Source organism: Dasypus novemcinctus, chromosome 2 (genome assembly GCF_030445035.2).
Source record: "Dasypus novemcinctus isolate mDasNov1 chromosome 2, mDasNov1.1.hap2, whole genome shotgun sequence".
Classification (NCBI taxonomy): domain Eukaryota; kingdom Metazoa; phylum Chordata; class Mammalia; order Cingulata; family Dasypodidae; genus Dasypus; species Dasypus novemcinctus.
This window is the reverse complement of record NC_080674.1, coordinates 76,527,483-76,548,949: the sequence shown is the minus strand read 5'-3', so window position 1 is coordinate 76,548,949 and position 21,467 is coordinate 76,527,483. Positions and strand designations below refer to the sequence as shown.

The window sequence follows — 21,467 nt, the reverse complement described above, 5'->3', positions numbered from 1 at the left end:
GGCCTGGGCAGAAATTTTTCAGTGTCTGACCAATAAAGAAACTATCTGAGCAGAAGTGTGGTTTAAGAGAACGAAAAACCTAGGTTCTGATGGTTTTATTGCTTACTGTTTTTTGTGGGTTTTTTTTTTTTTGGTGGGAGAGAGTGGCACATATGCTGAATAAATCTGTTTCCTGATCTATGAAACAAGATCTACCCTACCTAATTCATTAGTCCTTATGGATTACTGTAATAACTTCTAAAGAATCTGTCTACCGCTTCAATTTCCTTATCTTTAATAGAAATGAATCGATTTAATAATTTAAAGCCACCTCCAGTTTGACCATGATCTAGTCCTATGCTCTAGCTTTATTTTAGGAAATAGTTTTTCTTACTGCTTCACCTTCTCAACAGAACATCAAAATAAATCTGATCTAGGCAAACACAATCCCATTTTCTAAGGAGGTATACCTAAACTGTTTCCGAATTGTAGAAGTATCTGGTCCTGTCTTAAAAGAGTCTCAGATACTTACGCAATACTTGTGCCTAGCTACCACATACCAAAACAGCTTTGTGATCCATGGCCTTCAACAAACTTCGTGTGAGCACAAACCAGCAGCACCTCATCTCATGCCTGTCCCGTGGGCATGCTCTTCCCCAGAGCTTCTCCGTTGACTCTATCATGAGAGACCACAGTTTCACTTGCAGCCCACTCAAGCACATACAGAATTAGCACCCTTTTGTGATCAACAGGACAATTCTTCCTCTCCCAAACCCTATGTGAATAGTCCTGATATGCACTACCCCATCCCATTTCTCAAAAGAGATCAAATAGTCAGTGTGATTGATGGCAAGTGATGGCCAGCTGGGTAATTCGCCCTAGTCATGGCTCTCCTTCCTGCCTTGTACTTCTTCCCTTTTCCTTATTTCCAGGATTTGCACACCCAAATAAAGTAGCTGCACATAAACTTTGGTCTCAGCCTATGCTTTTTTGGCAGACCTAGAGTACAACTAGGAATGGTTTTCAGAATAAGCTACTGTAATTAAGACATGTCTTGGGAGTGGATGTGGCTCAAGTGGTTGGGTACCTGCCTCCCACATGTGAGGTCCCAGTTTTGGTTCCTGGTGCCTTCTAAAAAAGACAACAGGCAGACATTGAGCAAAAAACAATGAGCAGATGAGAAAAAAATGAGACAAGCAAAAAAAACAAGGAGGGAGCTGATGTGGCTCAAGTAGTTGGGCACCTGCCTCCCACACGGGAGGTCCCAGGTTCAGTTCCCAGTACCTCCTAAAGAGAAAACTAACACAACAGACAACACACAACAAGCAAAAAACAATGATCAAACAGACAAGTGAACCATCTCGGGGAGGAGGGGAATTTTAAAAATTCTTAATTACGAAATAGTTTTTTAAATGAAAGATATCTTTTTAAGCTTCAATCTAAGTTCTAGAACTTTAATATTATCTAAGCACCAAGTAATTAATATTGACCTAAATTATATTTAACTAAAACACTATGTGGTAAAAGTATATATTTATATTTGCTTATTTTTGTATAATGAGATTACCTAAATTTGTGTGTTGATGGGATAGCAAGGACAGTGGAAACGACATATTGAGGAACAGATGGGGACAGGATTTCGCTAAAAAATTTTGGAATCATGGACATATGGTCTATATTTAAACATTCATAATATTGAGTGGGCCATTTACAATCAGCATGAGACAAAGATGTAAAACTATATATTTGTGATAGAGAAACTGGACTGAAATTAACAAGGTCTTATTACTGGTCTTGTAGATTTAAAGTCAGAATTTGAGAATGGAGAGCCTTAATAATAGTTGCCCATAAATTGATATAAATTGATACTTGATTTCATATTTATTTTAGATAACAAAAATAATGCATATTCATTGTGAAAAAAAATTGGGAAGTACCAAAAAGTAGAAGGAAAATAAAAATCACCTGTAATTACTTCACAAGATATAGACAATTTGGTGTATATTCTTTAAGACATTTCCTACTGTTTTATAGAGAAGGAAACTGAAGATCAGAGGACTTAAATAATTTTAATATGTCCAAAGACTCCCAGCTAGTAAGTGGCAAAACTAGGATTTAAAACCATCTCTGTTTATTCTAAAACCCTTTGCTCTCCCAAATATTAAGCTGCTGCTTACACCATCAGGTTTTTTAAAATCAAATGATGGACGAAACCCTCCTAAATTATGCTATTATGTATGTTGCAGCAAAAGACAGAAATGGGAAAGTCTTATGTAACTGACCTTAAGCAAAACCAAAAAAAATATTTGGCTTTTCATTTCAGTGGTTGTAATGTCTAATAGTCCTGCTTTTTTTTTTTTTCATTTGTTAGAGGATCTTGTTGCCACCATCTTCAAAGTTGAGAGGAAAATCACTACTACTAGAAGAAATTTATGGCATTAAAGAACAGAATTTAAAAGAACTTAAAATTGAGTTGAAAATCATTTGAATACAATTTTTCTTTAGGCATTTAGGAAATTGTACATTTCTTGGTGTTTGAATCCGTTTTGCTTTTGAATTGCCGGGTCTTTTCTGGAAAAAAAAATAGAATAATGTCTATTATTAATTAACATTTATTAATCCCTTACACTGCCAGGCACTGTTTTTCATTTAGTCTCACAATAGCCCTTTGAAGTAGACATTTTTATTTTCTTCCTAGTTCATAAATGAGAATTCCTGGCACAGTGAGGTTCTAGAACGTGCCCAAGATCCCATAGCTGGATAGTGTTGGAGTTCAGATATGAACCCATACGGTCTTTCTCCACAGCATATATCCTTTCCCACTTCCATGGACAGCCTTCATAGTCTTTCCAGAGAGTTCTTATGGAAATGCTTTTATGTGAAAGAATAAAGTGGAGAAAACAACCCCAGTGTTTTGAGGATAATGTCATGAAACGTAGGTACCATCCACGCACTGTGCCTGGTAGACTGCTGGACACCTGGAACTGAATATCGGGCCAGTGGTCTGTGTCATGCATGTGTGTCTCAGCGTCAGGCAAGACCACATCAGGAAAAAGAATAGCAGCTGTCCCTATATTTTGCTTGAAGTTATTATTGAATGAGGGTTTTAATACCATCTAATTTATTGATGAGTTTTCAAAGCATCTTCCCTGACAGTGTGATTTTTTGCTAGATTAGTTTTTAGCAGTTAATCTTGACTGGAAAAGTAATCACCTGCCTGCTTTTTCTCTCGTTCGAAGACTGTAAACTAACTTCAGTTTCCCAACAGGGGCATAATGACATTTTGAGCAAGACAATTTTCAGTCGTGGGGAACCATCCTTTGGCCTGATGAAATGGTTTAGCATTCCTCGACCAGTCCACATACGCATAAACAAAAATACTCCTGTACTTTTTCAAGTGTCCCATAGGAGGACAACAGTGAGAACCGCCAGGCTGAAAACCCAGCATTGCCTGGGTCCCTCACGAAAGACAAACCCGCTCCAACCCTTCTGAGCCCCAGCTAACGCCCAGCGGGGCTGCTGCTGTTCCGGGGCAGCATGATTTCTGTCTCCCATTCGCTGCCATTTGGAGGGAGAAAGTTTATATCCCTTTGTGGAAAACTGCAACTCACCGGCAAGTTGTGGGAAGCCTGCGCGCACCAGCTCTTCATATAGGTGCTTAGCAGGCTGGGCCTGCGTCAGCAGGAGCCCGTGCAGCCAGATGAGCAGAACCCGGTGGCCGTGTTCACGGAAGCTTTCCTTTCCTGTGCCGAGCACAAAAGGGCAACGGTAAAACATGAGCTGTCTTTTTTTCACCTGGGATCTCAATTCTAAATATTCTGTGTGACTGGATACACGTTGATTCCTCTTGTGACAGCTGTTAGAAGAAAAGCCCCGATGGATGCAAGCCCTTCCCGCTCCCCTTGCAGGTGCTTCTCTGTGAGGACTGGAGTTTGGATTCACTTCAGCACTTGCCATGCCTGTCCTGTAAATACAGACCTAGAGATTTAACGGATGGGGTCCCTGCCACATGCTAATGGACGGTCTTCATGACATTTAGAGATTTTCTTAAATATCCAGGTGGCACCGCTGTAGACCAGTGCTCCTCAAACTTCAAAGTGCATGTTTCACTGGGGAGTCTGATTCAGTACGTCTGCGGTGGGGCCTGAGAAGCTGCGTGTCTAACAAGCTCCCAGCTGATGCTGCCGCTGCCGGTGTGCACCCCACTCGGGGTGCAAGCATGCACCATCCTGCCATTCCAGCTTCAGGGAGCACGCTGATGGAGGTCTGCTCCCCCACCCAGGACAGTGGCCCTGCCAAGTTCACAGCACACTTAACCCCTCCCGAGAGGTGCTGAGCGCGGTGCTGGGCTGCGGACAGGGAAGCCATTGTCACTCCAGCAGGAGTTCACAGTTACAAACAACTGTGACCAGAGCGTTGTAGCAGCAGGCAGACCTGCGGAGAGGAGAGCCTGAGCCAGGGAGGAAGCAGACTGTCAGAGGGCAGGGACGTCAGGGAGAAGGGACTGTGAGGACAGGACTTACTCCTAGGCGAATTCTCTGTTCCTAGTGCCCCCTCTCCTAATCCTGCCATTGTCAAACTAATTTTTCTTAAATACCATCGCAGCAGAGCACTCCTTTGCTCAAAAGCCTACAAACTCCCTAGTGCCTGTGGCTTTATGCTGGATTGTGATATAATTGGGTTGTGGATGTTACTGAAAGCACCAGCCGGACTGTAACTCCCTCAAACGTGCACCGTGGCTTAGAGCACTGAGGCATCCCTCCGCAGAGCTACACACCAGGCACTTGATCATGTTCGACTGAAACACTTTAAAATCCCATTGTGAGAAAGTATTTGGAAACCACATATATACTTTAAGTGTTTCATACCCATGTGCTATAAAGAGATCACACAGCTCAACAATAAAAAAACAAGCCATTCAATTAAAAAATAGGCAAAGCACATGAATAGACACTTTTCCAAAGAGAAAATATAAATAACCAAAGACCACATGAAAAAATGTTCAACATCTCTAGGTAGCCCGAAGAAAATGTGGCACTGGTGTGGAGAAAGTGGCCATGGTGCCTGCTGGGTGTAGGGAGTGGGAGGAAGAGATGAGATGTGGGGGCATTTTCAGGACGTGGAGTTGTCCTGGGTGGTGCTGCAGGGACAGTTACCGGACATTGTATGTCCTCCCATGGCCCACTGGGTGGACTGTCTGTGGGCTATGATGTGGACCATTGACCATGGGGTACAGAATATACCCATGGGGTACAGAGATATATTCACCAAATGCAATGAATGTCTCATGATGATGGAGGAGGTGGCTGTTATGGGGGGAGGAGTGGGGGGAGGGGGGTGGGGGTATATGGGGACCTCATATTTTTTAATGTAACATTTAAAAAGTAAATAAAGACAAAAAAAACTAAATGAGATACCATTTCACACCTTTTGGAATAGTCACTATTTTTAAAAAGCAGAAAACTAAAAGTGCTGGAGAGGATGTGGAGAAATAGGAACATTCCACCATTGGTGGGACTGTAGAATGGTACAGCCGCTGTGGAAGACAGTTTGGTGGTACCTCAAGAAGCTGAATATAGAAATGCTGTGTGATCCAGCAATCCTGCAACTAGGAATATATTCAGAAGAACTAAAAGCAAGGATGCAAACTGACATTTGCACACTGATGTTCATAGCAGTATTATTCACAATTGCTAAAATATGGAACCAGCCCAAGTGTCCATCAACCCGTGAAAGGATAAACAAAATGTGGTGTATACATACAATGGAATACTATTCAGCTGTAAGAAGAAATGAAGTTGAGGTGCATATGACAACATGGATGAACACTGAAGATATGTTGAGCAAAATAAGCAAAACACAAAAGGACATGTATGGTCTCACTAATATGAACTAAATATCATGAATAAGGTCACAGAGGTCTAAAGTATAGGTTACTAGGAAATAGAATGTGGGTTAAGAATGGGAGATGATGCTTAATGTATGTAGGATTTTTAATAAAGTTTACTGTAAAATGTAGAAATGAATAGAGTTGATGGTAATAGTATGACTAACATTGCTGATTTATAAATGTGATTGTGGCTGAAAGGGGTACTCTGGATGTAAATGTCAATTGAAAGGAAACGAGAGTAATCTCGGAACTGTATAATAGTGATTTCAGTGGTGGATGAAGATTGTGGTTAATAGTATAAATATTAAAATGTTCTTCTTTTACAAAGTGTTAAGAACATACTGTTGGGGACAGTGGACTTGGCCCAGTGGTTAGGGCGTCCGTCTACCACATGGGAGGTCCGCGGTTCAAACCCCGGGCCTCCTTGACCCGTGTGGAGCTGGCCCATGCACAGTGCTGATGCGCGCAAGGAGTGCCCTGCCACGCAGGGGTGTCCCCCGCATAGGGGAGCCCCACGCGCAAGGAGTGCGCCCCGTAAGGAGAGCCGCTCAGCGCGAAAGAAAGTGCAGCCTGCTCAGGAATGGCACTGCCCACACGGAGAGCTGACACAGCAAGATGATGCAACAAAAAGAAACACAGATTCCCATGCCACTGACAACAACAGAAGCGGACAAAGAAGACGCAGCAAACAGACACAGAGAACAGACACACACACAAAAGAGGAACATGCTGTTACACAGGAAAATGACAACTAATGTAACTTACAGACAATAGTTAACAGTAATATTGTAATGTTTTTGCAGAAATGGCAAAGGAGATATATCAATTCTAAGGAACAACAATAGAGGGCTTTAAAGGGGTATGGGATTTTTCTTTTGGAGATATGAAAACATTTTAAAATTGACTGAAAAGGTGATTGTACAACTCTGCGATTAATATGATAGCCACTAAGTGTATACTTTGAATGGATTGTATAAAGCATGGGACTATATAATACAGGGAATCCTGTGGTGGAACATGTACTGTGGTTAACAGAACAAATATAAAAATATTCTCTCATGAACTATAACAAATACATAACACTAATACATGGTGTTAATAATCAGGTGGGTTGAGGGAAAAGTACACTAAATGTAAGATGTTAGCTATAGTTAGTATTAATATTTTGATGGTGCTCTTTCATAGTTTATAACAAATATTTCACAACAATGCAAGGTGATGGGGGGGTGTTTGTGATCATATGCCTGTTTGTTTTGTAAGTTCAAAACATTTACTGTACATTTATTATGTATGTTCATGTATGAATGATATACCTCTTGGCAAACACTGTGTGTGTGTATATATGTATATATATAATTTTTTTTAAGGTACTAGGGGTTGGACATTGTATGTGGGAGGCAGGCGCTCAACCACTGAGCTACATCTGCTCCCTGGATAGATTTATTTTCTTTTTTTTTTTTTTAAAGATTTATTTATTTCTCTCCCCTTCCCCTCTCCCCTCCGTCGCCCTGGTTGTCTGTTCTCTGTGTCTATTTGCTGCATCTTCTTTGTCTGCTTCTGTTGTTGTCAGTGGCACAGGAAACTGTTTCTTTTTGTTGCATCATCTTGTTGTGTCAGCTCTCCATGTGGGCAGCACCATTCCTGGGCGGACTGCACTTTCTTTCGCGCTGGGCGGCTCTCCTTACGGGGCACACTCCTTGTGCGTGGGACACCCCTACACGGGGAACACCCCTGCGTGGCACGGCACTCCTTGCGCATCAGCACTGCGCATGGCCGGCTCCACACGGGTCAAGGAGGCCCGGGGTTTGACCCACGGACCTCCCATGTGGTAGACGGACGCCCAAACCACTGGGCCAAGTCCGCTTCCCTAGATGTGTTTTCAAGTCATTCTTCAGAAGAAGAGAGGTTTCCCAACGGAAACTCAGTTTTCCCAAAGACTTCCCTAATTCCTACTTAACTGAGAAGGAAAAATCTTAACAACAAAAATAAATCTTTTCAGAAACTGCAGTGAATCTTCAGTATATCATATTCCATTTTTTTACAAGAAAGTGTATCCTTAGCATTAGCAAATAAAAAGCACCATAATTTACTTGCATGTGGTATAAGTAGCACGTGCTCAGAGCTGTGGTTCTGCCACCTACAGTTCCCAGCAATCCCTGGGCATGGGACACATGCAGGCCTCACGATACCCGGGTGAGGGAAGTGATCTGAATAGAAAGTTTGCTGGGAAGTGTGTTTGCTGCTTGGTTTTTTTTTTCTTAATGCTAATTAGTCGATTGATGCCAAGCAAACTCTTTTTAGATTTCCTAGGTTTTTGTCAAGTCCTAAACAAGCAAAGCTAAGGAACCCAGCTCACCTGACAGCTGAATTCTGGCTGAAATGATCCCATCGCATGACTCATCTAACAGAGAGTCCTCTGAGTCTGTGTCCATGTGTCTCTCCTGGGACAGTCCTTCTTGTCTAAGCACCAGGAGCAGACAGGCCACTTGGCCTCAAGCTTCTCCCACCCCTGCCCTGGTTTAAGGATTTCTCCCTGGAGTGGAAGCCTTAAACAGTGAGCGAGCCTTTGGAGTTGAGACTAAACCCATTCATACCAGGATAATCTTAAGAAACTCTATAAAGATTATTATTAAAGGGGGAAATATTAAATACAAATGCGTTTTTATGGCTAAGAGATTTCAAAGTGAGTCGAGAGGTCATTCCAGAGGTTACACTTTTGCACATCTCAGGAGAATCTCATTGACCGCCACAGTAAACAGTGCCTCAAACAGGGCCTCCTGAGGGCTCTAGAGACGTCTAGACACTGTAAGCCGGGCAGACAATCTCAGGAATTCGACGCTCTGTCAGTGGGCCTTACTTCAGAATATACGCTCCCCAATGTAACAAAGCTAGACTCAGTTATAATTTCCCTACAATGGTTCTTGTTCCCCTTTTATTTGAACTTATAATTAGCACTATACTCATTAAATATATGTCCCAGAGACTGAAATTCTCCATCTGTTCATATGCTGGTTGAGCCCTGAATCTCAGCAGTGTTGCACAATCCACATCCCAAAAAAACAGAGTATCTACAACTGCAAGCAAGACAGTTCCATCCACCTGCCCCAAGGGATCTAAGCCCCCTCTCAATCAGAAAGAGAGTGGGCATCACCATCCCAAACAAAATTGAGGAATGAACAAACATAAGGGGAAACGCAACTATGGACTAAGGAAGACATTATTCTATCAATGAAAGAACTTGTAACATTCATATAAAGCCAGTGGCTGGGAAGTGGACTTGGCCCAGTGGTTAGGGCGTCCGTCTACCACATGGGAGGTCCACGGTTCAAACCCCGGGCCTCCTTGACCCGTGTGGAGCTGGCCCATGCGCAGTGCTGATGCGCGCAAGGAGTCCCGTGCCACGCAGGAGTGCCCCCCCCCCCCCCCCGTGTAGGGGAGCCCCACGCGCAAGGAGTGCACCCCGTAAGGAGAGCCGCCCAGCGCGAAAGAAAGTGCAGCCTGCCCAGGAATGGTGCCGCACACACGGAGAGCTGATGCAACAAGATGACACAACAAAGAGACACAGATTCCCGTGCCGCTGATAACAACAGGAGCAGACAAAGAAGACGATGCAGCAAACAGACACAGAGAACAGACAACTGAGGGGGGAGGAAGGGGAGAGAAATAAATAAATAAATCTTTTAAAAATATAAATAAATAAATAAATAAAGGCAGTGGCCACCAGAGGTTCTGAGGCGAGAAGGAATAATAGATGTAATCTGGGGTATTTTGGGATATTGGAATTGTCCTGTATGACACTGTAAAGATGGATACAGGCCATTATACATTTTGTCAAAACCCATAAACTTATTCTGTACAAAGTGTAAACTATAGACCACAGTTAGCAGCAATGCTTCAGTATGTGTTCATCAATTGTAACAAATGTACCACACTAATGAAGGATGCTGTTAATGGGGGAAAGTGTGGGAGGGGGAGCAGGTGGGGTATATGGGAATCCTATATTTTCGATGTAACATTTATGTAATCTAATGCTTCTTTCAAAATAAAATTTTAAAAAGAAAGAAAAAAAAAAAGATACCAGTAATCAGATTGTCTTCCCAGTGACAAACCAAATGTTAAATCCGCATTTCCTAAGTGGACATAATGGACAAAGGGTATGGGGAAAGGCAGGAAGAGATGAGAGGTGGAGGCGTCTTCGGGACATGGAGCTGCCCTGGATGGTGCTTCAGAGGTAATCACCGGACATTGTAAATCCTCACAGGGCCTACATGATGGAATAGAGGAGAGTATGGGCCATGATGTGAACCAATGTATATGAGGTGCAGAGGTGCCCAAAGATGTACTTACCAAATCCAATGGATGTGTCATGATGATGGGAACGAGTGTTGTTGGGGGGGTGGGGTTGAATGGGACCTCACATATGTATTTTTAATGTAATATTATTACAAAGTCAATAAAAAAAAAAAAAATTAAAAAAAAAAAAAAAAAAAAAAGAAGACATCAAAAAAAAAAAAAAAAAAATCCGCATTTCCTTAGAGCCCATTCAGTTGGGTAGATGAACTCCTTCCCAGGCATAATGTCACTTTTCACTATGGCTCCACTATGGCTCAATCCTCATTTGCAAACTTCACTGTATCGCAGATTCCAATGAGTGTGAACTTTCCGCAACGTTTCCAATCACCTGTGTGAGCCTAAGTTACCGCTCCCTATTCCTGGAGCCCTGGGAGTCTCATTGTGGGCACCAGGAAGGAAGCTGCTCCTAACACTGAACGCCTCCTGCCCGCATCATCTGGATGTACTCACCGGACCACTGCTGCTCAATGGCTCTGATCTGGGCCTCCGTGAAGTCCCACAAACGGGCCAGCCTCTGCCACTCCTTGGCCTCCAGCTGCCGATAAGCCAGGTTCCAGAGGCAAGTGCGAGCATGCTTGGTCTCCAGGCTGTGATCTTGTTTGAACGTCAGAGTAAATCCCGTTGATGAGTCCCTGATGCTCTCGGGATGCCCCTAAATTGAAAATAGTTGTATCAGATGATTTCAGACAGCTTCTACCTGTTGCCTCGTTTCAGGGTATACATTCAGATATAAACAATCACTTCTTGTCATTCAAAATGCAAGCACATCGCTGAAATTAAAAAGCTTGATTACTGACTGACTGCTGCAGATATGTGAAGGATTTTGCTTTGCTTTCTCCGGTGCTTCTACCCCAGCCTCTGACTAGTATCTGCCCACCCAAAAAGACAGTTGAGGGGATGGCCTTGCTTTCAACCCACTTCCTCCTTTCTGCTTTTGGGTGTCTGGTTTTCTCATACCAAAGCCTCACTGGGGTCCAGGGTGGGTGTACTCTTGGTAAGGCCCCCGTAGAGGGCCCTTGATTGATCTTGCTTTCTTGTGAGTGTGGGGAGAGCATCTAGGAGCCTAACTCTGGGTGGCCCATGAAAACGGGGAGGAGAAGAGTTCCTGGCATTGTGTTTTAAGCCCTCCCAGGCAGGCTCATCCCACAGCACTGTGCCCAGATGGGTGTCCTGTCTTCTGCATTCCAAAGGCTCCTTTTGGCCCTTTTGCAGAATCTACCAGAGACCTGCAGATGCAAACAAACAAACAAACAAAAGCCAGAGAAAAATCTCAAAGCAAAAGCAGGTCTTTTAGCCTCCTAAAACTGCATCTGTCACGCACATTCCATTAGGGCTCCAGAGAATCCTTCTTCAGAATGTTTCAAATCGGTTAAGGACACACAGCACACACAGCCTTTGGGACTTCCCATATATTCTCCTCCCCTTTTTCATGTACAATGACTTCTATTTTTGTCTTTTATGTAAACAATAAATCTTCGTCAAAAAATCTTCTCAACAGTAAGATGGGAATCAATGTTGGGGCAGGAATTGGGCTGAAAGGATATGGGGCCCTGGTTTTCAAAATCTGTGGAAAGAGCCTGGCGGGGCCAGCTCCTCAGGCCCCATCACAGAGCAGCCCGCGCCCTTCACAGCACCTGCCGCCTCCTCCAGGGAGGGCCACAAACTCCTGGGAGGCAGGAAAGATTCCTCTCGTCTCCGGACTTTGTGAAGAGAAGTTGGAATGGGAATCAGAGGTGTTCTGTAGACTGTAAAATGCAGTGTCTTCTCCGTCCCCTCTCAGCTCTACCCCCACAGGGCCTCACTCCCAGGGAATGCCCGGAGCGGGCGGGCTCGCGGCGGCAGCGCCAACAAACTCGCGAGCCGTGGGAACTTCGCTTTTTCCTTTTCTCCACATTCCATTTCCTGAAACAAAGAGGAAGCCACAAAAACCACACCCCCAGATACCAAGGTAAAGGGGAGTGTGCAAAGTACCTCTGCATTCACCTTTCCACTACAGCTTTTTATTGCTTGGAGAGGCTTGGATTCTTTGTGTACTCTGGGATTGGGCTGGGCAGTCCTTCTGGCTTGCATTAGAAAAGGCAGGACATTTGGAAAGCCTAAGTCTTTTTCAGCAGTCAGTGAAAGCATTAAATAGATTGTCTGCCAAAACAACAAACCATTTGCAGGAGTAACAGGAGCCAGAACTGGTGGAAATTAAAATAGCATAAGCCAGATTTTAGGAAGCTCTAAACCACTGAATTTAATGACAGATGAATGTCTGATTAAGTAGATGGATAAATGGATACAATAAGAGGAAATTTCAAGCATCTCTTTAATCTTTTTATTAGAATCATTTTGTATTAGGCCAGGATATATACTTGTTTAATGAACAAAGATTTCAAAAAATAATAAACTTGGTTAAAAATTACATAAACTATAATCCAAACTGTGTAGCAGTGCTCCAAAATGTACTCATCAAATGCAATGAATGTGCCACACTAATGGAAGAAGTTGTCGATGTGGGAGGAGTGGGGGGGTGTGGGGAGTGGGGTATATGGGAACCTCTTATATTTTTTAATGTAACATTTTGTGTGATCTATGTATCTTTTTTAAAAAAGATAATAAATGGGGGGGGGGGGAAGGATATACATTAAAAAATAATCCTTCCTTACTAGACTCTGAGTTTCCAGTTGTCACCAAGGTTAATAACTCAACATTTCTGGGGTCTTCTTCAACTATGTTTATGCATTATAAATAATTTTCAAATTTCGGGTAACTCATATCTTTAAAAACTTGTTAAGAAACACAGATTATTCATTTGGGGGAATAGTAATTTATTCTCATTTAGCCAAAGGAATCTGAAAATTCTCGCAGGCATTAAAAATAGAACGGATGAGTATTTCTATGTTTTAAGAAAATGTGAAAACAGCAACTTAAAGAGCAAAAGAATAGGTGGAACTTGGTAAAGTTGTCGTTGATAAAGTACAGTGATTTTTTAAGGAAAGAAGGATAAAGAGGAGAGGTAGAGAAGGAGGAGGAACAATAGAAAGAAGAAAAAGATGACAGAATTCTAATTGTTAATTTTGTTTGTTTGTTTAACAGCCAAATAAAAATTGTGAGAACAGTGTAGCATTTTAAATGATCCTAATGTATAAGGACTTTCAAGGTGAATAAATAGGACTGTGATAGAGAAGGACGCAAATAAACTTTTTGCTTTAATGATTTAAAGGGAAATTGCCCAGGCTTGGTAAATGGGACAACAGTCACTGCTGGAGGCTCCTACGAGGGCAGACATCTGATAAGGGCCATTCAGCCTAGGAGGGAATAAAACATATGACTATAAATTGAGGGTGGTCTGGAAATGAAATTCCTGCCTGAGGGTATAGATTTGAATTTCAGGGAGAAGCGCCCTCAGTTGAGAAGCTGCAGGAGTGGCAGGTATCAGAGGAAATAAAAGTGTAAGAATGGCTTGGAGACAATTTGTGTGTGTGTGTGTGTGTAGCACAGAATACTGAGTGCTGGAGAACCAGCAGAGGTGTGTGTTGAAAAGTGCGGAGCCAAAATACATGCTTCCTTACCACTCAATACAATGTGGGTCCAGGAGCTTCTGGGAAGGACCTTGGCCAGAGACTATGTGAAAAAGGGCAGAGCCAGGGAATCAGCCATCGAGGACACACCCATCAGAGCAGACGTGGACGGGCGCTTGGCCCCACTGAACCCTACGCCCTCTCCATTCTGACACTGCAGATACCACAGTTCACTCACGAACGGGGGCAGCACAGGGCAGACAGGACTGTTCTAGTCACACTAGCCAGGACTCTGCACAGACCCCACACGGCCGTAAGACTGGGATTGTCAGAAGAGCCCTTGCCAAGTTGGGCCCACCGTCCTTCCTTACCTCTCTCCAGGCATAGTATCTCTCCGCCTTGATGATCATGTCCACCACCAGGCTATGGTGGCTCCTGGCGGCCAGGGCCAGGGCTGTCTTTCCTTGCTAAAGGATAAAAAGGAAAGCGTGAGGTGATACAGCCTAGTGGTAAGGAGCTCTAGCTTTGGAACAAAAAGGCATGGGCTCTAAATCCTGATCCTACCACTGCCACTCTGGGTGGGCCAGGTCTTAGCTTCTCTGGTTTTCAGTTAACTACCCCACAGTGTCCTGGTGAGGGGTAACTGTGACAAGGCATATAAGGCCCTTAGGACAGGCTTGGCGCATCGTAACTGACCAAGAGATGTTAAATACCAACAACTTTAGGTGCTGGGTCAACTGAGAAGGGGAAAGACTAGAATAAGAGAAGCAAAGAAGGGGAGATAGTCTTCTGAAGACTGCAACTACCCAGCAAATGTTCCCAGGTTTAGAGTAAATCTCCATCAATTCCTCTAACACTCAGACACCTGATGTTCATTGTTTGGGGTTGGGGATGCTCTACTAATAAGCACCCAAACATTTCTCCAGGACCTCCAGGCATCTCCCCAGGTTACCGCATTGTGAAGTCCTCAGGAAAAAAAGAATATCACCATACATGTGGACTCCACCTGTGGCAGAGGCTGTTAGTCAGTGTCCCCTAGTAGCCTTTTCTTCCTTTCTTCTATAGGAAGAGACGTCCTGACTTTTAGCTGAACAGTTCCAACCCAGGTAGAGACAACATTTCCTAACCTCCCTTGTGGTTGGGTATGTGACTTAAGTTCTGGTCAGTGGAATGTAAATGGAAGTGGCACATGCAACTTCTGGGAATGATCTTTAAAGAGAGGAGGGATGTCATTCTCTTCCTTTTCTCCTGAGTGGAATGCTGGCATGAGGGCTGGAGATTCAACAGCCACCTTTGACCATGAAGTAGAAGCCATTTGTTGAGGAGGGTACAGTAATAAGAAAGATAATAATAAGACAGAAAATGACTGCATATTACTAAGAATAATATTAATAATGATAACACTATTAATTCATAATATACAGTTCATCTCATGGACTCCTATCTAAAAATTTATTCTATTATAGCATCCTGCCTCTAACCAAAGGGTCAGGGGTTAGAGGCTTAACCAAATGCAATAAGTAATAATGACTGGACATAATTTGGGGCATGAGATGTCTAGAGTTCATATGGTACAATATACAAATTACAAAAAGGTGTACCTTTCTCAAGATGGATACAGATCAAAGCCAGGGCACACAGTTTTGCAAGCTGGGTCTGCTAGATTTTATGCAGTATGCAACCTCTACAACTACACATTTTTCCCTGAGCAAAAGGATGGTGGTTCTTAAAACTGAAACTTCAGTAGCACTAGTCAAATTTCAAGTGCTCAATAGCCATATATGGCCAATGGCTTCTGTAATGGACAGTTCAAATAAAGGACATTATCTTCATTGCAGAAAGTATTATTAGGCATGTTGATCTGGATCTTTGGTATTTCTTCTATTTTTTTGCTTGTATTAATTCCCTTCTATGCCTCTCCTAAAATGAGGTTTTCATTGTATTTCTTTTAAGGTAGGTGTAACAGTTTGAAATAATCTTATGAATTGCGAAAAGAGATTATTTGTAAACTGATTTATTCCAATGGATGCGATACTCTTTGATTGCAGTAAATTCAACTGAGGTTTCTTTGATTGGATTACCGGTTGAGTTATGGCTTTTATAATTTGACTCAAGTTGAGTCTCCACCCCCTTGCTGGGTCTGATATAAACCACACTCACATGGACAGATAGATGCTAGAAGATACAGAGAGGAGAGGACTTTACCATTTTTTATCCTGGGGCCCTGGGAAGAGATGAATCATTCACCTGATAGTTTGCAGCTGACCTTGGGAAGAGGCCAGAACAGCTGAGAATGACGTAGAAGGCCCAGAAAGAAAGGAGCCCTATGCCAGGAGAGAGAGGACTGGGAGCCTGGAGGGGAAGCTGAAACCTGGTAGAGATCACCCACCATCTTGCTTCAACACGTGGCAGCTGACTTTGGGGAGAAAGTATTCTTATGTACCTTAAGGTAGACTTTCCGCAGCCTTGGAACTGGAAGCTTTTACCCCAAATACATACTCTTTATAAAAGCCAACAGATTTCTGGTACTTTGCATTGGCACCCCTTTGGCAGACTGATACAGTAGGGGCTTATATCATTTAATTATTTCTTTTAATTAATACCAGTATTTCTCTTGATATTAGGCAAAATTTTTCCGACGATTATTGGTTTAGCTTTGTGCCATTGGGGATTTTATGTAATGTATCCAAGTGTTATTTTTCATCGCATACTTTTTTTTTGTCAAGATTATTTAAAAGTTTTTCCCCATTTAAAAAAAAAAAAAAGATGGTGGTTCTCACTTGCTTTTCAAATGACCCATGAAGAATTTTCTCAGAGACCCTAAAGATAATTAAAATCAATGGTCAGAAATAAGCCCAGAAGTGTCAATCTGAAGAATACCGTGGTTTTATCCCTAGGGATCTAGAAATACGCCCCAATAATTCTCTTACATGTGTGGACATTTGCAACAAATACAATTCCCATCAACACAAATGATTTGACGGTTATTTCAGGCGCTATGACCCAGGTGAGCCTGAAAATTAGGGCTAAAAGTAATCAGCTCCTAATCAAAAGAGACAGTAATGAAATTAGGAAGAACTGCATTTTACCAGCATTTAGTAAGCCTCTAATTGTATACCATCTAAATTCTGGCTTCTAAAGCCATTTGAATCACCATAATTAACCTCTCATTCTGAGAGCCAGCTCACAAGAAAATCTTCCTGGAGAGTTTATGCTGGAGTGGAAGTTCAAATAGTTCTGCCAGGGGTGATTGAGGGTGCAGGGGGCCCTCCAAGAGCTATGTGATACCCCAGGCTAAGATGACAGGTTTCTAGAAAGTCAAATTCATGCCAAACCTTAGTTCCTTTTTTCCCATTGTGTTAGAAACTATCACATATTTTTGGTAAAAATTGTGAGAGGAAGTAGAAAGGTAGTTTTTATTCTTTAATTATATATGTTTTGGGAGTCAACCAGGTACCAGACCCTGAGAAGAAAGAGAGCAAAAAAGAAAGGAAATCCTGGAAAATCAAATTTGAAACCTAGTAAATTAAAAGCTATTGTTTCTAAAACAAAGTCACATTGCAACACTGTAGGTGGCATAGCACATCCACTAGCACCAGCTGGTCCAACATGAATTCTCCACCTAATAACACAGACTCCCTACCCCACGAGAATGCCTTGTTGGAAGAGAGGTGTTGACTGTTAATTAAAAAATAGAATAAATTACAAAAAGATAGCATAGGAAAATATTAATGCTAAATGTTAGAGTTATCCACGTGGTAGAATTATGGATAGCTTGTTTATTTCTTCTTTACACTTTTCTATGTTTTCTAAATTATTCACAGTGGTACTGTATTATTTTTATGATCAGGAAAAAAAGATAATTTTTAAAACTGATAAACATAGAAAAGTAAAATAAAATATTACTACTTCAGGTCCTACAAATATAATATGTGTGATTCTGAAATAGAGTAGGGTGGAAGTGGGTTTACACTATAAATTAGGGATGCGCTGAATTTTTTTTAAAATAGCGTGGGCAAAGACAAGGAAGGGAAAAATTTCAAATTTTGGAAGCTATCGTCTTTACTAACTACTGTGGGAAATTGCTGGATGGCTCCGCCGTTCAGCACCCTTGGGTTTGAAGCCCAGTTCAACCTCTAACTAGAAGTCATCAAATTCCTTCAAACCTTCTCTTGGAAACTGGGATAATTTTGCCCATCTCCCAGAAGAAATGTGAGGGTTTAAATAACAGGTATGTTCCTAACTGTGCTGTCACTTAGCATGCATATGCTCCGTCTCCTTGTGTACCTTTCAGTAAAGTTTGAACCTAATGGACTGCCTTCTGACAGCCCTCCAATGGCTTAGACTGTGTCACTGCATGGACTTGAAAGAAATGAAATTGTCTTTCTTGGTGGAAGCAAGTTTAGACATGTGCAAGTTTATTCTTTGCAGCCCAGGTTATAGTAGCAAAAGCTTAGGAACAATTTAATTGCCCACCAATTGAGAACTGGTTAAATGAATTATGATAATGGCCATGCCATGGATTATTATGCAGGTGGGGAAAAAAAAGAATGAAGACCCTCTCCATGAACTGATATGATAATATTTCCATTTTGTATTTTTAAGTGAAAAAAGCAAAATGCAGAATAGTAAGAGTAGATATGCTACCACTGTGTTAAAAGAATAGAGGAGTGAATTGAGAGTATATATTTATGTTTGCTTTTATATGCAAAAAGAAACTCTGTAAGGACACAATGGAATTTCATAATAATGGATACCTATGGCGAGGATAGTGTGGCAACTGGACAAATGAGGGTTGGGTGGGTAATTTTCACTGTAAAACCTTTACTAGTTATTTTTTCATTTCAGACCACATGAATCCATGCTTATTCAAAATTTTAATAAGTATGTGAATTTTAAAAATACGTATTTCATATTCAGAGTAAAAATTCTGTCTGACATATCTCAATCAACATCAAGCTGTTTTACTGATTATGAGGATGCAAGGTTCTCTGGTTGGTGTCCATTTCTCAAAAGTTATGTTAATACACTGTCCAAAACTTAGAGCCTAAGGGGAGGTCTTAGCAGCCAAGAGAACAGAGAGAAGTTCATACAAGTACCTGATCAACAATTTTCAGGTCACAGCCTGCCTTCAGGAGGGTCTCCACCATTTCCACATTTCCACAGTCAGCAGCTACATGCAAAGGGGTTTGCTGCCTCTGCCATGAGAAATTTAAAAAATGTAATCCAAGTTCATTGAGGAGAGGCAAAAAGTACATAGTGAAAAGGCAAGAGGAAAGTAAAGAGATTCTACACAGACATCAGTAAAAATGGATAATATCATGCATGTTTAAATGGATACAAGGAATTTTCAGGACAGAATTATTCATAACTGAAAAATGGAAAGGGAGGCCTAACAAGGAGAGTCATTAGATAAATTATGGTGCATGCATATGTTAAAATATTAGGCAAACATTCAAAATGGTTTTATAAAAACAATTTCAAAGAGTAATAAAATGAGATATGCATATGATATGACATTGAAAACTTAGGAAACAATACTCTTTTAAAGTAATAGAGGTAGAAAAGAAGGAAAGACAAAAATGTTAACAATGGTAATGTCTAGATGGAAGGCATAATTTTTATTGCCTTCAGGATGCTTTTCTTTATTTTCTAAATTGCCTACACTACACTGTTTAAAGGAATACAAGACTTCTAATTTCTCTCTGGACCAAGCACTTTCCTATTAAGAGGATGAGAGTACCCTATCATCCATCTCAACATCCCACCGAAAGGAAAGCTGATATGAAGACATTTCCAAAGAGGGCAGAAAGGAACCTCGGATATAAGCTAATCCATCCCCTTCACCAGAGAGATGAGGGATATCCCCAGGGTCACAGAGAAGGGCAATGGCCCACAGACCCCCGGTCTTTTCTATCTAGACTAGTACTCTCACACCCAGAGCATAGGGCCCACCTGGTTAGGGCATCAACGAGGGTATCAAAAAGCATTTCATTAAAGACCCTCTTTTGGGTGGCCATGTGCCCCTCTAGGGCTTAACATCCAAGACATACCACACTTATGCTGACACACTCATCAAAGGTATATACTGGAAAGTGGATGTGGGTTAAGCAACTGAGCTCCCGCCTACCACATGGGAGGTCCGTGGTTCAGTTCCCAGTACCTCCTAAAGAAGACAGTAAGCTGGCCTGACAGGCAGGTGTGGCAAGCTGACACAAGAGACACACGAAGGAAAACATAGTGAGAGACAGAACAAAGCAGGGAGCAGAGGTTCCCAGTGTCTCCTACAGGAAAAAAAAAGAGCAAGACAGCGAGCTGACGTGACAGGCAGGTGTGGCAAGCTGACACAAGCTGATGCACCAAGAGACACAACAAAGCAGGGAATGGAGGTGGCTCAAGTGATTAGGCGCCTCCCTCCCACATCGGAGGTCCTGGGTTTGGTTTCTGGTGCATCCTAAAGAAACGACAACAGACATAACAAGTGCAAACAACCAGGGGGTGGGGAGAAATAAATAAATAAATCTTAAGAATAAAAAAACAGTTCTATACCAACATGGAACAGACACACAAATGTCATGGGCTAAATAAATACCAATAAAATTGATTTTGACAATATTGCTGTAAGGCTAAAAAGCAGGAAATACAACAAACTATTAACAAGAGTCATCTTTCTTGGGGATTACACACAAATTTTAAGTTTTTTAGCTTTAAGATTTTCTCACTTGTACAGACTAAGTGTGTATTCCTGGTCAAACAGAAAAATAAAATGATAAAGTCTAGTTCGATAAGCAGATAGCAAGTCTAACAAACACTGCTTCACTGGAGTGGATGTATGCAGCCAGTGGTGTTGAACTGAGAGCACATGTGTCGGCTTCTGGGGTACAGGCTCTGAGCCAGCGGAAAGAGCCTCTGGGTACCTGGAGGCACCAGCTCTCTTGGAATAGGGCAGCTGAGCCTGTCAGCCCGAGAGCAGCCCCGAGTGCAGACACGCCAGACACGCCTTTATCATTTATTTCCAGTCCCAGCCGCTGATGGATTCCTTTCAGGAGGCACTTAATTCTGCTTCAGTTGACAGAATTCTGGGGGATTTTTATTGCTTCAGACAATAAGAAGACACATTTACTGCCTCTAATACAGAAACAAGGGTTCCTTCTTGCAACAGAGGGCTCCTGCCAATCATAACATATCACCCTTGAGGAGTGGCTTTTGATTTAAAGAGTCTCTGGCAATTTACTTCTGAGCTACTGTTTACCTATCAAAAGAGCTAGGTCTGTTAAATGCAAATGATTTAATAATGCATTGGCTGGATCCCAGTCGTGCACTTGAGAAAGACTACAGGAGAACGGGATAGAAAGAATGTACATACAGCTCCCAGGAATTTTTAGGGCCTCTTGAACTTGATCAAAACAACCTTTAAGCCAACACTGCATTGAAACATTAGAAAATAGACTCCCCAGGTTCTGCAATGCCTGGCTTACCTGATTTAAGATGTCAATATCATGCTGTGCACTTAATAAGCTGTCTACAATTGTAATATGGTTGTTGATAACTGCTAAATGAAGAGGGGACTCCATAGGCTGCAGAAAGAAAGAAAAATGTCAAATCCAAAGGATTCTGGCTTAATCATTCGGATCAGAAAGCAACTCATTTCAGGAGACATTTATCTCCCAAGTAGTGAAACTGCCCAGCAGAGAGGCCAGCCATGGTAAGTGCTCCGCAGACATTTCCATCCCAAGGCT

General features: G+C 42.1%; 1 protein-coding gene across 2 annotated transcripts in view; it reads right to left on the bottom strand.

Annotated features, from left to right (window-relative positions):
- Positions 1-2,327: 2,327 nt before the first annotated feature.
- Positions 2,328-21,467, bottom strand: part of ANKDD1B (ankyrin repeat and death domain containing 1B) — a 72,561-nt gene continuing 53,421 nt past the window's right edge. Inside the window, exons 10-15 of one of the 2 annotated variants that reach the window (XM_012528274.4) lie at positions 21,207-21,305; positions 18,828-18,926; positions 14,100-14,195; positions 10,673-10,874; positions 3,591-3,722; positions 2,328-2,550 (exon numbers count right to left, since the gene is read on the bottom strand). In XM_012528274.4, the coding sequence (XP_012383728.2) occupies positions 2,489-2,550; positions 3,591-3,722; positions 10,673-10,874; positions 14,100-14,195; positions 18,828-18,926; positions 21,207-21,305 (690 nt within the window). In that variant the 3' untranslated portion in view covers positions 2,328-2,488. Of the gene's footprint in view, positions 2,551-3,590; positions 3,723-10,672; positions 10,875-11,856; positions 14,196-18,827; positions 18,927-21,206; positions 21,306-21,467 lie in introns of both variants that reach the window. The other variant, XR_011646049.1, reaches the window with a different exon arrangement.